Source organism: Rhinopithecus roxellana, chromosome 6 (assembly GCF_007565055.1).
Source record: "Rhinopithecus roxellana isolate Shanxi Qingling chromosome 6, ASM756505v1, whole genome shotgun sequence".
In the NCBI taxonomy this organism is placed as follows: domain Eukaryota; kingdom Metazoa; phylum Chordata; class Mammalia; order Primates; family Cercopithecidae; genus Rhinopithecus; species Rhinopithecus roxellana.
Window position 1 is genome coordinate 98,789,614 of NC_044554.1, and position 12,202 is coordinate 98,801,815.

The following is a 12,202-nucleotide window of genomic DNA, read 5'->3' on the forward strand; positions in this document are numbered from 1 at the left end:
GACTCCGTCTCAAAAAAATAAATAAGCCGGGCATGCTGGCACCTGCCTGTAGTCCCAGCTGTCGGAAGGCTGAGGTGGGAGGATTGCTTGAGCCCAGGAGTTCAAGGCTGCAGTGAGCTATGATTGCACCTCTGCACTGCAGCCGGGGCAACAGAGCAAGATCCCATCTGTAAAATAACAATAATAAAAAGACAGAGATTGAATGCTTGGCTAGGTAGGTGGAATCCAGGCCAGGGTTGATCTGACACCATTGTCAAAGTTCTAATTGTTGACCCTCTTGGAATTTGGATCAGATATCCCCAGTCAAGATCGTGCTGCCTGTCCGGGAGGAGTAGTTTGGGCCTGGGACCAGAGGGACGGCAGGGCCACCTCGTTCCTGGCTGTGGGACGCAGAGGCGCTTTGGCCTTGGCGAGCCCCTTTCTCTGTTAAAAAATCTATTTTACGGCCGGGCGCAGTGGCTCAAGCCTGTAATCCCAGCACTTTGGGAGGCCGAGACGGGCGGATCACGAGGTCAGGAGATCGAGACCATCCTGGCTAACATGGTGGTGAAACCCCGTCTCTACTAAAAAATACAAAAAACTAGCCGGGCGAGGTGGCGGTCGCCTGTAGTCCCAGCTACTCGGGAGGCTGAGGCAGGAGAATGGCATAAACCCGGGAGGCAGAGCTTACAGTGAGCTGAGATCCGGCCACTGCACTCCAGCCTGGGTGACAGAGCGAGACTCTGTCTCAAAAAAAAAAAAAAAAATGTATTTTACAACATGTTGGTATAAAGATGAATATATTAATGAATACTAGAGGATTTTCTCTCACCTAAAGGTTCATTTTTCTCCCTTCTGATTTTAAAAGAAATTAAAAATGTATGTGGGCTCGGCCGGGCGCAGTGGCTCACGCCTGTAATCCCAACACTTTGGGAGGCTGAGGCGGGTGGATCACGAGGTCAGGAGATTGAGACTATCCTGGCTAACACAGTGAAATCCCATCTCTACTAAAAGATACAAAAAATTAGCCGGGCATGGTGGCGGGTGCCTTGAGTCCCAGCTACTCGGGAGGCTGAGGTGGGAGAATGGCGTGAACCCGGGAGGCAGAGCTTGCAGTGAGCCAAGATCGTGCCACTGCACTCCAGCCTAGGCGACAGAGCGAGACTTCATCTCAGAAAAAAAAGAATGTATGTGGGCTCTTATAAACAGTGTGGGCACAGGGCACTATGCCTAATGGTAACGTGGTCCAGGAAAAAAGGGTACTGAGGCCTCCCTAGAAGACCCCAGCATAGCTGGACCCCAAACTAGTTTGGTTCCACGTTTGATTTGTTGTTTGTTCTTGAGACGGAACCTCGCTCTGTCACTCAGGCTGGAGTGCAGTGGCGCGATCGCAGCTCATTGCAACCTCCACCTTCCAGGTTCAAGCGATTCTCCTGCCTCAGCCTCCTGAGTAGCTGAGACTATAGACACCCACCACCACGCCCAACTAATTTTTGTATTTTTAGTAGAGACAGGGTTTCACCGGTCTTGAACTCCTAACCTCAGGTGATCCTCCCGCCTCGGTCTCCCAAAGTGCTGGGATTACAGGCATGAGCCACTGTGCCCGGCCTGGTTCCACATTTGAGACTCTGTACTCACATTGCCTGTGAGTGCAGGAGTTGGGGTGGGTGCCTGAACCTTGGATGCTTCTCCTTGAAAGGATTCTGAGGATGAGGATGGGAGAAAATATTTTCAAATCACATTCCTGATAAGGGTCTAGTATCCAGAATATATAAAGAACCCTTAGAACTCAGCAATAGGTTGGGTGCAGTGGCTTATGCCTGTAGTCCCAGCACTTTGTGAGGCCAAGGTGGGTTGGATCACCTGAGGTCAGGAGTTCGAGACCATCCTGGCCAACATGTTGAAATCCCGTCTCTACTAAACATACAAAAATTAGCTGGGCATGGTGGTGGGCACCTATACTTCCAGCTGCTTGGAGGCTGAGGCATGAGAATTGCTTGAACCCAGAAGGCAGAGGTTGCAGTGAGCCAAGATTGTGCCTCTGCACTCCAGCCTGGACCCTGTCTCAAAAACAAACAAAAAACAAGAAAACCTCAACAAAAAGACAACCCAATTTAAAAATGGGCAAAGAACTAGAATAGATGTTCCTCCGAAGAAGATAAATGGCCAGGCTGGGCACAGTGAATCATGCCTGTAATCCTAGCACTTTGGGAGGCCGAGGTGGGTGGATCACTTGAGGTCAGGAGTTCGAGACCAGCCTGGACAACATGATGAAACTGTGTCTCTACCAAAAATATAAAAAATTAGCCGGGTGTGGTGATAGCACCTGTAATCCCAGCTACTAGGGAGGCTGAAGCAGGAGAATTGCTTGAACCCAAGAGGCAGAGGTTGCAATGAACCAAGATCATACCACCGTACTCCAGCCTGGCAACAGAAAAAGACACCGTCTCAAAAATAAAATATAAAAACCATGAGATGCCACACTACACCCATTATGATGGCTATACCAAAACAAAAATAAAGCAATGTTGGAGAGGATGTCAAGAAATGAGACCCTCATCCACTGCTACTGGGAATGTAAAATGCAGCCACTTTGGCAAACAGAACCTCTGAAAGGAGCATTAGCGTGTGACCACAGTTCTCCTAGGTATGTACTCAAGAGCATTGAAAATGTCCCCACAGAAGCCTGCACACAGATGCTCATGGTAGCATATTTACAATAGCCCCAAAGAGGAAAAAACCAAATTATGCATCCACTGATGAATCAAAGTGTGATGCGTTCACAGGATGGAATATTACTCAACTGTGAAAAGGAATGAAGCAGTCACAGTCAAGGAACCTTGTAAAAGTAAAAGAAGCCAGACACAGGCCAGGCGCGGTGGTTCACACCTGTAATCCCAGCACTTTGGGAGGCCGAGGCGGGCAGATCATGAGGTCAGGAGATCAAGACCATCCTAGCTAACACAGTGAAACCCCGTCTGTACTAAAAATACAAAAAAATTAGTCGGGCGTGGTGGCGGGCACCTGTAGTCCCAGCTATTTGGGAGGCTGAGGCAGGAGAACTGCTTGAACCTGGGAGGTGGAGCTTGCGGTGAGCAAAGATTGCACTATTGCACTCCAGCCTGGGCAACAGGGTGACACTCTGTCGGGAGTTCGAGACCAGCCTGACCAACATGGAGAAACCCTATCTCTACTAAAAATACAAAATTAGCCAGATGTGGCGGCACATGCCTATCATTACAGCTGCTCAGGAGGCTGAGGCAGGAGAATCGCTTGAACCCAGGAGGCGGAGGTTGCAGTTAGCCAAGACCGAGCCATTGTACTCCAGCCAGCCTGGGCAACAAGAGTGAAAACTCCGTCTCAAAAAAAAAAAAAAAAAATTGGCGGGGGTGCCAGACACGGTGGAACACGCCTGTAATCCCAGCACTTTGGGAGGTTGAGGCAGGCGGATCACTTGAGATCAGGAGTTTGAGAGCAGCCAAGCCAACATGGTGAAACCCTGTCTCTACTAAAATACAAAAGTTAGCTGGGCCTGGTGGCATGTGCCTGTAATCCAGCTACTCAAGAGGCTGAGGCAGGAGAATCGCTTGAACCTGGGAGGCAGAGGTTGCAGTGAGCCCAGATCACACCACTGCACTCCAGCCTGGGCGACAGAGGAGACTCCATCTTAAAAAAAAAAAAAAATTAATTAAATTTTAAAAAATAATAAATAAATTAGCCAGGGCATGGTGTTGCATGCCTGTGGTTCCAGCTACTGGGGAGACTGAGGTTGAAGGATTACTTGAACCTGGGAGTTTGAGGCTCCAGTTAGCTGTGATCTCACCACTGCCCTCCCTGGGTGACATATATATATTTAAGCCACTGAGCTGTGAAGGTATGTGAGTTATATATGTGAAAAATACACACATAGTGCCAAAACCCGGGAGTAGTGTAAGTGGCGGGTTTGTCAGCTGTCAAGGGCTCTGCAGCCCTTTCTCTGAATCCAAGTTCTTCCTTTGGATGGGGAATCAGGGATGTGACCTGGGAGGATGTGACCTGGGAGGATGTGGCCTCGTCAGGGGCAGGGCCAGCGCACTGTGATGGGGCTGGGGCTGGGCAGGTTGAGGTTGCCCGCTACTCCCCACTCCTGACTCTGGGTGGGGACAGACGGCCAGAGGGAGGCTCCTGGCACCTGCGGTGCAGGAATCTCAAGCATGTGGTCCTGAGCCCAAGTTTCCAAAAGCCAGACCTTAGGGCCTCAGGGCCAAGAGACTGGGAGGGGCCCCAATCCAGGCTCCCGGAAGGCCTGGCTGGCATCCAGGGGTCCACTGGTCCCTCTCCCTCGGCCCTGGCAGTGGGGCTGGGCACTGGCCTGCCTCCCTCCAGACCCCCCCCGCCAGCTCCTCCCTGCTGTGGGCTGGACTGGGAGGAAGGGGGTGGGGTGCGTGTACATTTGCAGGTCTTTCCAGCCCCTGGGGCAGCCTGATTAACCAGCTTCTCCAGGGCCAAGCTGCTGGGGGTGGGGTAGAGCCCGAGGCAGCCAGACCAGCCCCTAGCCTTCTGGATGCTGGCAGCTGTCATGGGGCTCCCCCGGGGGCAGCCTCTCCTAGGGCTGCACATGCTCCTCATGGCACTGAACTGTCTCTGGCCCAGCCTGAGCCTGGGTGAGTGGGGGTCCTGGATGGATGCATCCAGCCAGACCCAAGGGGCTGGGGGCCCTGCTGAAGTGATTGGACCCTGGGCGCCCACCCCCCTCCGACTGGGAGAGGCAGCCCCAGGGACCCCCAAGCCTGTCTCCGTGGCTCACCTTTTGTCTCCTGTGGCCACAGAGCTGGTGCCCTACACGCCGCAGGTAACAGCCTGGGACCTGGAAGGGAAGGTCACAGCCACCACCTTCTCCCTGGAGCAGCCGCGCTGTGTCTTCGACGAGCATGCCAGCGCCAGCGACACCGTCTGGCTTGTGGTGGCCTTCAGCAATGGTGCGGGGACAGCTGTGGGGCCTGGGTGACGGTGATGGCCAAGGAGAGTGGTGGGCCCTAGGAGCCCCTCACCAGCAAGCGCCTTCAATGACTGAGCCCTTGTGGGGCCTGTGGGAGATAGGTGTGGATGAATGGGGCTTTATCCAAAGGGGTGATATGTGTATTGAAAAATACACACATAGTGAGCACCAAATCCTGGGAGTTGTTTAAGTGGTGGGTTTGTCAACAGCTCTGCAGCCCTTTCTCTGAATCCAAGTAATTCTTCCTTTGGACGGAAAACCGAGGCTGCGACCTGGGAGGATGTGGTCTTGTGGGGGGCAGGGCCAGTGCACTTCGATGGGGCTGGGGCTGGGCAGGTTGGGACCACCCGCTGCTCCCCACTCCTGGCTCTGGGTGAGGACAGAAGGCCAGAGGGAAGCTCTCCTTCAGGGGTAACAAAGTCAACTGTGGGTCTGGACTATCTCTGGGGGTCCTGAGGGAGGAGGTGGCATGGGGGGTCAGGGCAGGAGGGTGGGCGAACACAGAACCCCCGCTCATAAGCACAAAGCTGGTCTCTCCCCTCCTACCCCCATCTGTTCTTTCATCTTGCAGCCTCCAGGAGCTTCCAGAACCCAGAGACGCTGGCTGACATCCCAGCCTCCCCACAGCTGCTGACCGATGGCCACTACATGACCCTGCCCCTGTCTCTGGACTGGCTGCCCTGTGACGACCCCATGGTGGGCAGCGGAGGCGTCCCTGTGCTGCGGGTGGGCCATGACCACGGTTGCCACCAGCAGCCTTTCTGCAACGCGCCCCTCCCTGGCCCTGGACCCTATCGGTGGGTGGTACCCCCACCACCGGGGCCCTGGGACGGGGGCTGTGCTTGGGGAGGAGGCATTGCTGGGACCAAGGATGCTCTGTCTACCATATTCCCAGGGGTCCCCTGGCCCCTGTCCTCCCCTTTGCAAGCCCAAGCTCCTTCCACTGTAGAGTCAGCAACAGTGCTCACCCCAGCTGGGGCCGGGCAAGGCCCAGGAGGAGAGGGTGGGCACCGCGGGGAGGCGGGATCTTAGTCAAGGTGGGAGGGGGCAGCTTCCCCAAAGTCTGGGCCTCTGGCCCCCACCACGGGCAGATCTGGCAGGAAACTCGGGGGCCGAGTTCAGACCCAGTTTTGTGGATATGAGGCAGGGAGCAAGAGAGGTGGCTCCCACCCACTCTTACAGATGAGGAAACTGAGGCACAGGAGGTCAAGTGGCCTGCCAAGGTCAGGGTAGAGTTGGGATGGGGAAGCAGGCTATGTGTCTAGGTCAGGACTGTCCGGGCACAGGAGGAGGTGGGGTGGCCTCAGGAAGACCAGGCCCAGCAGGGAGCCGGGAAGGCAGGGCGTGGAGAAGCTGGAACAGCACCTCGCTCTACCCAGCCCCCCTCTGCCCTCTCACCCACTCTCCAGGTCCACCCTTTGCCCTCCCCGCCACCACACCCTGGCTCAGCTTCCAGCTCCACGCCCCGCCCTGTCCCCCGCAGCCACTCTTTTCAGTGCCAACCTGCCAGGTCCCTCCCCACTGCCCAGACCTTCCAGAGCTCCCAGCCCTGCAAAGACACAAACCGAGCCCCTCTGCGGGGCTCCTAGTGCCCTCGGTCCTTGGGTTGCTGGTGACTGAGCCCCCCGCCCTCCAGCTACTGCTGCCGCTCTGGGAGGCCTGGGACCCCTGCCCATGTGCCTTGCTAAGCCACCTTCACCTGCACTTTTGACTCGTGGCATTTAGGAACTGGGGCCCCTAAACTATCCCCGGCCCAGGTCTGGTGTCTGGAGAGCAACTGCTTAGGGGGATGGGGGCTGGTGGCACAGGCCAAGTGGCTGGAGACATCTCAGGGGATTCTCAGAGCAGGGCCAGGCCACCAGCTGCTGCTCTTGACTGGCACCCCCACTCCACATCCATGGGAGGGGCCCAGAGGAGCTGCTGGGGAACCTGGCCCTGCCCCAGCCTCTGAGTCTCTCCCCTCCTCCCCCACCACCTCCCGTCCCCAGCGTGAAGTTCCTCCTGATGGACGCCAAGGGCTCACCCAGGGTCGAGACCAAGTGGTCAGACCCCATCACTCTCCACCAAGGTAGCGCTGGGCAGGAGGGGCGCCCTGGCTTCTGTTTGCCCCCGGTGGACTCACCCATCTCTCTGGGCCACGTCGTCACCCGCTCTGAGCTGGGCGCACCCCTGCTCCCACAGGGCTGGAGACCTGGAGGCCATGTCCGAGTCAGGCCCAACCCCCAACAGATCCTCATGCTGGGGGCGTGGGGCACTGAGCCAGCCCCGTTGGCAGGGGCACCATCTCGGCCCATCAGCAAGCGTTTGCCCACTCTTGGGCTCCAGCCACATTGTGGGCAGAGACAGCCTCCCCACTGCTATAGGGAGTCAGGCTGTGTCAGCCCCTGCTGGGAGGGAGGAAGAGGGTGTGGAGGAGGTCAGAGTCAGGTCGAGGCTGGCTGGGGAGGCAGCCAGCTTGAGTTCTGAGCAGACCCCAAGGGGCGAAGTTTCGCCCCTTGTACCAGGCCCAGGAAGTTTCGAGGGCCGCGGCCCGGGTGTCGGGGTGGGGGTCTCCTGGGAGACGGCTTCAGAGGTCAGGGGGTGTGGATTGGAAGTCTTGTCATCTGAAGGCCTTGACTGCTGGGCTCCAGGGAGCAGGGCGGTGGATGAGCACGTGGGTGGGAGCAACCTAGAAGGTAGGAGCAGGGCGGAGGCCGTGGTCCAGGCTGGCAGAGCACAGAGGAAGTGGGACAGGAGGTTGGGCTCAGGGGGGTGCCTTGGGATATGAGAAAGCCAGGCCTTGAGGCTAGGCGAGCATGGGTGGGGAGGGAGAAAGGGAGGAGGTGACAGCCAGCCCTGGGATCGAGGGACAGCCTCTCTGAGCAGCTGGTGTGTGTGCAGGGAAGACCCCCGGATCCATCGACACCTGGCCAGGGCGGCGAAGTGGCAGCATGATCGTCATGACCTCCATCCTCTCTTCTCTGACCGGCCTCCTGTTCTTGGCCTTCTTGGCAGCCTCTACCGCACGCTTGTGAGTGGGGACACCCCCTCGGGCCCCTCTCTCACCCAGAACCCCTTCCATTGAACTGGTCCCAGTGTCTGGAAGCCCTCCAGGCATGCCATGGGGTTTATTTTATTTTTGGTAGAGACAGGGACTTGCTATGTTGCCCAAGCTGGTCTGGAACTGCTGGGCTCAAACCATCCTCCTGTCTCGGCCTCCCAAAGTGTTAGGATTACAGGCGTGAGCCACCTTGCCCAGCCCGATGCTATAGTTTTGAGCTGGGCAGCACCCCTCCCAGGGTCTGTGCAGGGAATTCCCACCCTGAGTATCTCGCACCTTGGGGGTCAGTGATGGGGGCCAGCAGCCCCTCTGGGGACAGGTTCAGTAGGGCCTGCCTCACTCAGGCCTTGTCTTTCAGTGTGTCCTCAGCCAAGGCCCTTCTCCTCCCAGGCCTCACCTGCTCTCTGTGGATCCTCTGGTGGTTTAGTAAGCTGATGCCAGGGTAGTCAGAGTGGCCACCTGGAGAGGTGGTCCTCCAATTGGTTCTAGAAGGGAGGAAGGAGGGATCAGAGACTGCAGGTGAGGCCGGGTGCAGCGGCTCATGCCTGTAATCCCAGCACTTTGGGAGGCCGAGGTAGAAGGATCACGGGAGGCCAGAAGTTCAAGACCAGCCTGGGCAACATGGTGAAACCCCGTCTCTACTAAAAATACAAAAATTAGCTGGGTGTGGTGGCGCGAGCCTGTCATCCCAGCAACTCGGAAGGCTAAGGCAGGGGAATCGCTTGAACTCGGGAGACGGAGCTTGCAGTGAGCCGAGATTGCACCACTGCACTCCAGCCTGGGTGACAGAGCCAGACTCCATCTCAAAAAAAGAAAAAAAAAAAAAAGAGAGAGAGAGAGAGAGACTGCAGGTGAGGGAGCAGGGAGGGAGAACAGGCCCTGACCCAGCACCCGCCCCACATGGCAGGGACATACATCTGTTCCTCCTCCTCTCCCCGCCCAGCTCCAGCCTGTGGTGGCCGGAGGAGGCCCCGGAGCAGCTGCGGATCGGCTCCTTCATGGGGAAGCGCTACATGACCCACCACATCCCGCCCAGCGAGGCTGCCACACTGCCAGTGGGCTGCGAGCCTGGCCAGGACCCCCTCCCCAGCCTCAGCCCCTAGCCTGGCCTCTGTGCACGAGGCTAGGGGAGGTGGGGCGCAGGGAGCGAGTGCATGGTGCTCTGTCCCAGCTCCTGCACCCACAGGCCCCCTCAGGGCTGCTTGCCTTTCTCCCCCCAGCCAGCACACCCCCTACCCTGCCTGGAATCCCAGCACCAGCCCCCCTGCCTCTGCCTTTCCGGTTTCTCTCCCTCTCCAAACATCTGTAAGTTGCACTCAGGGCGGTTTAGGGGAGGGTCATTGGCAGACTGGACACCCAGTCCCCACCTCCATCCCCATCTCTGTCTCACCTGACCTCCTTCGAGGAAGGCTGGAGGCTGTGTGGACAGGCCACCCTGACCGCAAGCTTCCAGACCCCAGGAGGAGGCCTGCAGAGGACCGTGCTTTGCCTGGTGCAGGAAGCTGGGCTCATCCCGGGGCCTATGAGACCTGAGCCGCCCTCTGTCCCCCCTCCCACCCATCAGTGGCTGGGCAGGGTAAGGATTCAGAGGCGTCTCTACTGCCCCTGGGCACAGCACCTTTCTGAGAGTGGGACTCTTCATGGTCATCTGACTACCAATTCTGGCCACCACCTCCAACCCTCTTGCGCATACGGGTGGCTCTCGCCCTTATCCACCCTCTCAAGCATTTATTAAGCACCTGCTGTATGCCACATACAGTGTTAGACTTGGGGCTTCAGGCACAGCTGGTCCTGACCTTGGGGAGCTGCCTTCTCTAGACCTGAGACGACCACGTGTCCGGATGTGACCTGTTGCTGTCGGGGGTCTGTCACGCCCTTAGACTGCCATCCCAGGAGGCTCTCTGGGACCCAGGAGCCTCCATCACCTGGAAGGACCCTCTGTGCAGAACCACAAGTGTCCATCTGTGTACAAGACCGGTGGTTCCCGTCGTCGCCACTGGGGAGCGCCAGTGAGCCGCAGCCAGGCCGCCTCACGGCCAGTGCGCCTGCGCACTCCTATTCGCTGCCCCTCCTGTCTCCAAGGCGGTAGCAGATGCCACGTGGCGGGGTAGGTGGAGGTCAGTATTCTGGACCTCCTTCCACCAACCCAGAGGGATGAGCAGTCACGCCTGAGAGCTCGCTGCGTGCCATGCAGTCCGCACAGCCACCGTGATTTTCTAAATGGAGAAACTGAGGCTCTGTGACTGGCCCGCTGCACTCTGTCCACGGCCGCTGCGCACGCCCCCTTGGGTCTCGCTCCCGGGCCCTTTAATGTGACCACGGCTCCCGGCCTGCAGGCCCTCCCCACAGAGGGCGCTCGGTGGTGACCCTTGGGCTGCAGCCCTCTTTGGAGGTGAATAAATGTGATCTGGAGCCCACCCTGGCCTGAATGGTGCCCCTGCCGGGACAGGAAATTTATACTGGGAGCCCAGGGCCTGCTCAGCTTCTGCCCCATGGGATTATCCCGAGCCTGTCCCTTGATTGCTGTCCTGGCTTGTACTTTGAGGTGCCCCCATCTCCTAATACCCCAGGAAAATCCACACCTGCATTTCAGGGCCAGATATGTGGTTTTGGTCGTGCTCCCTCCCAAGCAAGCCCTTGAGCCCCTCATCTCTGAGGGCCCCTCCTCCATGCTGCCTGCACCCCCACCAGCCACCAGAACCCCTCCAGGTATAGACAGAAACAGATTCAGTCAAATGCCTTGGTGTCCCAGGTGAAGTCTGGCCAGGGGAGCCAACCCCTTTAAGTTACACTACTGTGATAGGCTGGGTGCCATGGCTCACACCTAAAATCCTAGCACTTTGGGAGGCTGAGGCAGAAGGATTACTTGAGCCCAGGAGTTCCAGGCCAGCTGGGGCAACATAGTGAGACTCCATCTCTACTAAAAAATAAAAAAAGATTAGCCAGGGGTGGTGGCATGCACCTCTAGCCCCAGCTACTTGGGAGGCTGAGGCAGGAGGATCACCTGAGCCCAGGAGTTTAAGGCTGCAGTGAGCTGTGATTGCGCCACTGCACTCTGGCCTGGACAATAGAGTGAGACCCTGTCTTGAACGAACAGGCCGGGCGCAGTGGCTCACACCTATAATTCCAGCACTTTGGGAGGCTGAGGCAGGCAGATCACTTGAGGTCAGGAGTTAGAGACCAGCCTGGCCAATGTGGCAAAACCCTGTCTCTACCAAAAATACAAAAATTAGCAGGGCATGGTGGCGGGGGGCCTGTAATCCCAGCTACTCGGGAGGCTGCAGTAGGAGAATCACTTGAACCCGGGAGGTGGAGGTTGCAGTGAGCTGAGATCTTGCCACTGCCCTCCAGTTTGGGTGACAGAGTGAGACTCCATCTCAAAAACAAAACAAAACAAAACACACAAACAAACAAACAAAAACCCACTACGGTGGAGCCGGGGTCCCTCTGCCTGGAATTGAGAGTTAACAGATGGGCTTGGTGGCTCATGCCTGTAATCCCAACTTTGGGAGGCCAGGTCAGGCAGACCACTTGAGGTCAGGGGTTTGAGACCAGCCTGGCCAAAATGGTGAAACCCTATCTCTACTAAAAGTACAAAAGTTAGCCCGATGTGGTGGTGGGTGCCTGCAATCCCAGCTACTTGGGAGGCTGAGACAGGAGAATCACCTGAACCTGGGAAACGGAGGTTGCAGTGAGCTGAGATCATGCCACTGCACTCCAGCTTGGATGACACAGCGAGACTCCATCTCAAAAAAAAAAAAAAAAAAAAGGCCGGGCGCGGTGGCTCAAGTCTGTAATCCCAGCACTTTGGGAGGCCGAGACGGGAGGATCACGAGGTCAGGAGATCGAGACCATCCTGGCGATCACGGTGAAACCCCGTCTCTACTAAAAAATACAAAAAAACTAGCCGGGTGAGGTGGCGGGCGCCTGTAGTCCCAGCTACTCCGGAGGCTGAGGCAGGAGAATAGCGTGAACCCGGGAGGCGGAGCTTGCAGTGAGCTGAGATCCGGCCACTGCACTCCAGTCTGGGCGACAGAGCGAGACTCCGTCTCAAAAAAAAAAAAAAAAAAAAAAAAAAGAGTTAGAAGACCACCTCCCTATCAGTGACCCCCAGCGGAGACTGTCTCACGCTGTCCTATCCAGACTCAAGACAGCTGGCTAGGGGCGCAGCCCGAAGGGGTATGAGAGGGAGGAGGAGGGGGCCA

General features: G+C 57.2%; 1 protein-coding gene across 5 annotated transcripts; it reads left to right on the plus strand.

Moving 5' to 3' along the window:
- The first annotated feature begins 4,305 nt into the window (after positions 1-4,305).
- UPK3B (uroplakin 3B) lies at positions 4,306-10,414 on the plus strand. 5 transcript variants are annotated; one of them, XM_010387430.2, is made up of 6 exons: positions 4,306-4,622; positions 4,788-4,937; positions 5,529-5,754; positions 6,946-7,025; positions 7,838-7,967; positions 8,941-10,414. In XM_010387430.2, the coding sequence occupies exons 1-6, from the start codon at positions 4,523-4,525 to the stop codon at positions 9,098-9,100; spliced, it is 846 nt and encodes a 281-aa protein (XP_010385732.2). In that variant the 5' UTR covers positions 4,306-4,522; the 3' UTR covers positions 9,101-10,414. The 5 variants fall into 5 exon arrangements, with proteins under 5 accessions (XP_010385732.2, XP_010385731.1, XP_010385730.1 ...); XM_010387428.2 differs by having other exon boundaries at positions 4,433-4,622; positions 5,529-5,683; positions 8,941-10,407; XM_030932372.1 differs by having other exon boundaries at positions 4,449-4,622; positions 5,529-5,653; positions 8,941-10,407.
- The last annotated feature ends 1,788 nt before the right edge of the window (positions 10,415-12,202 follow it).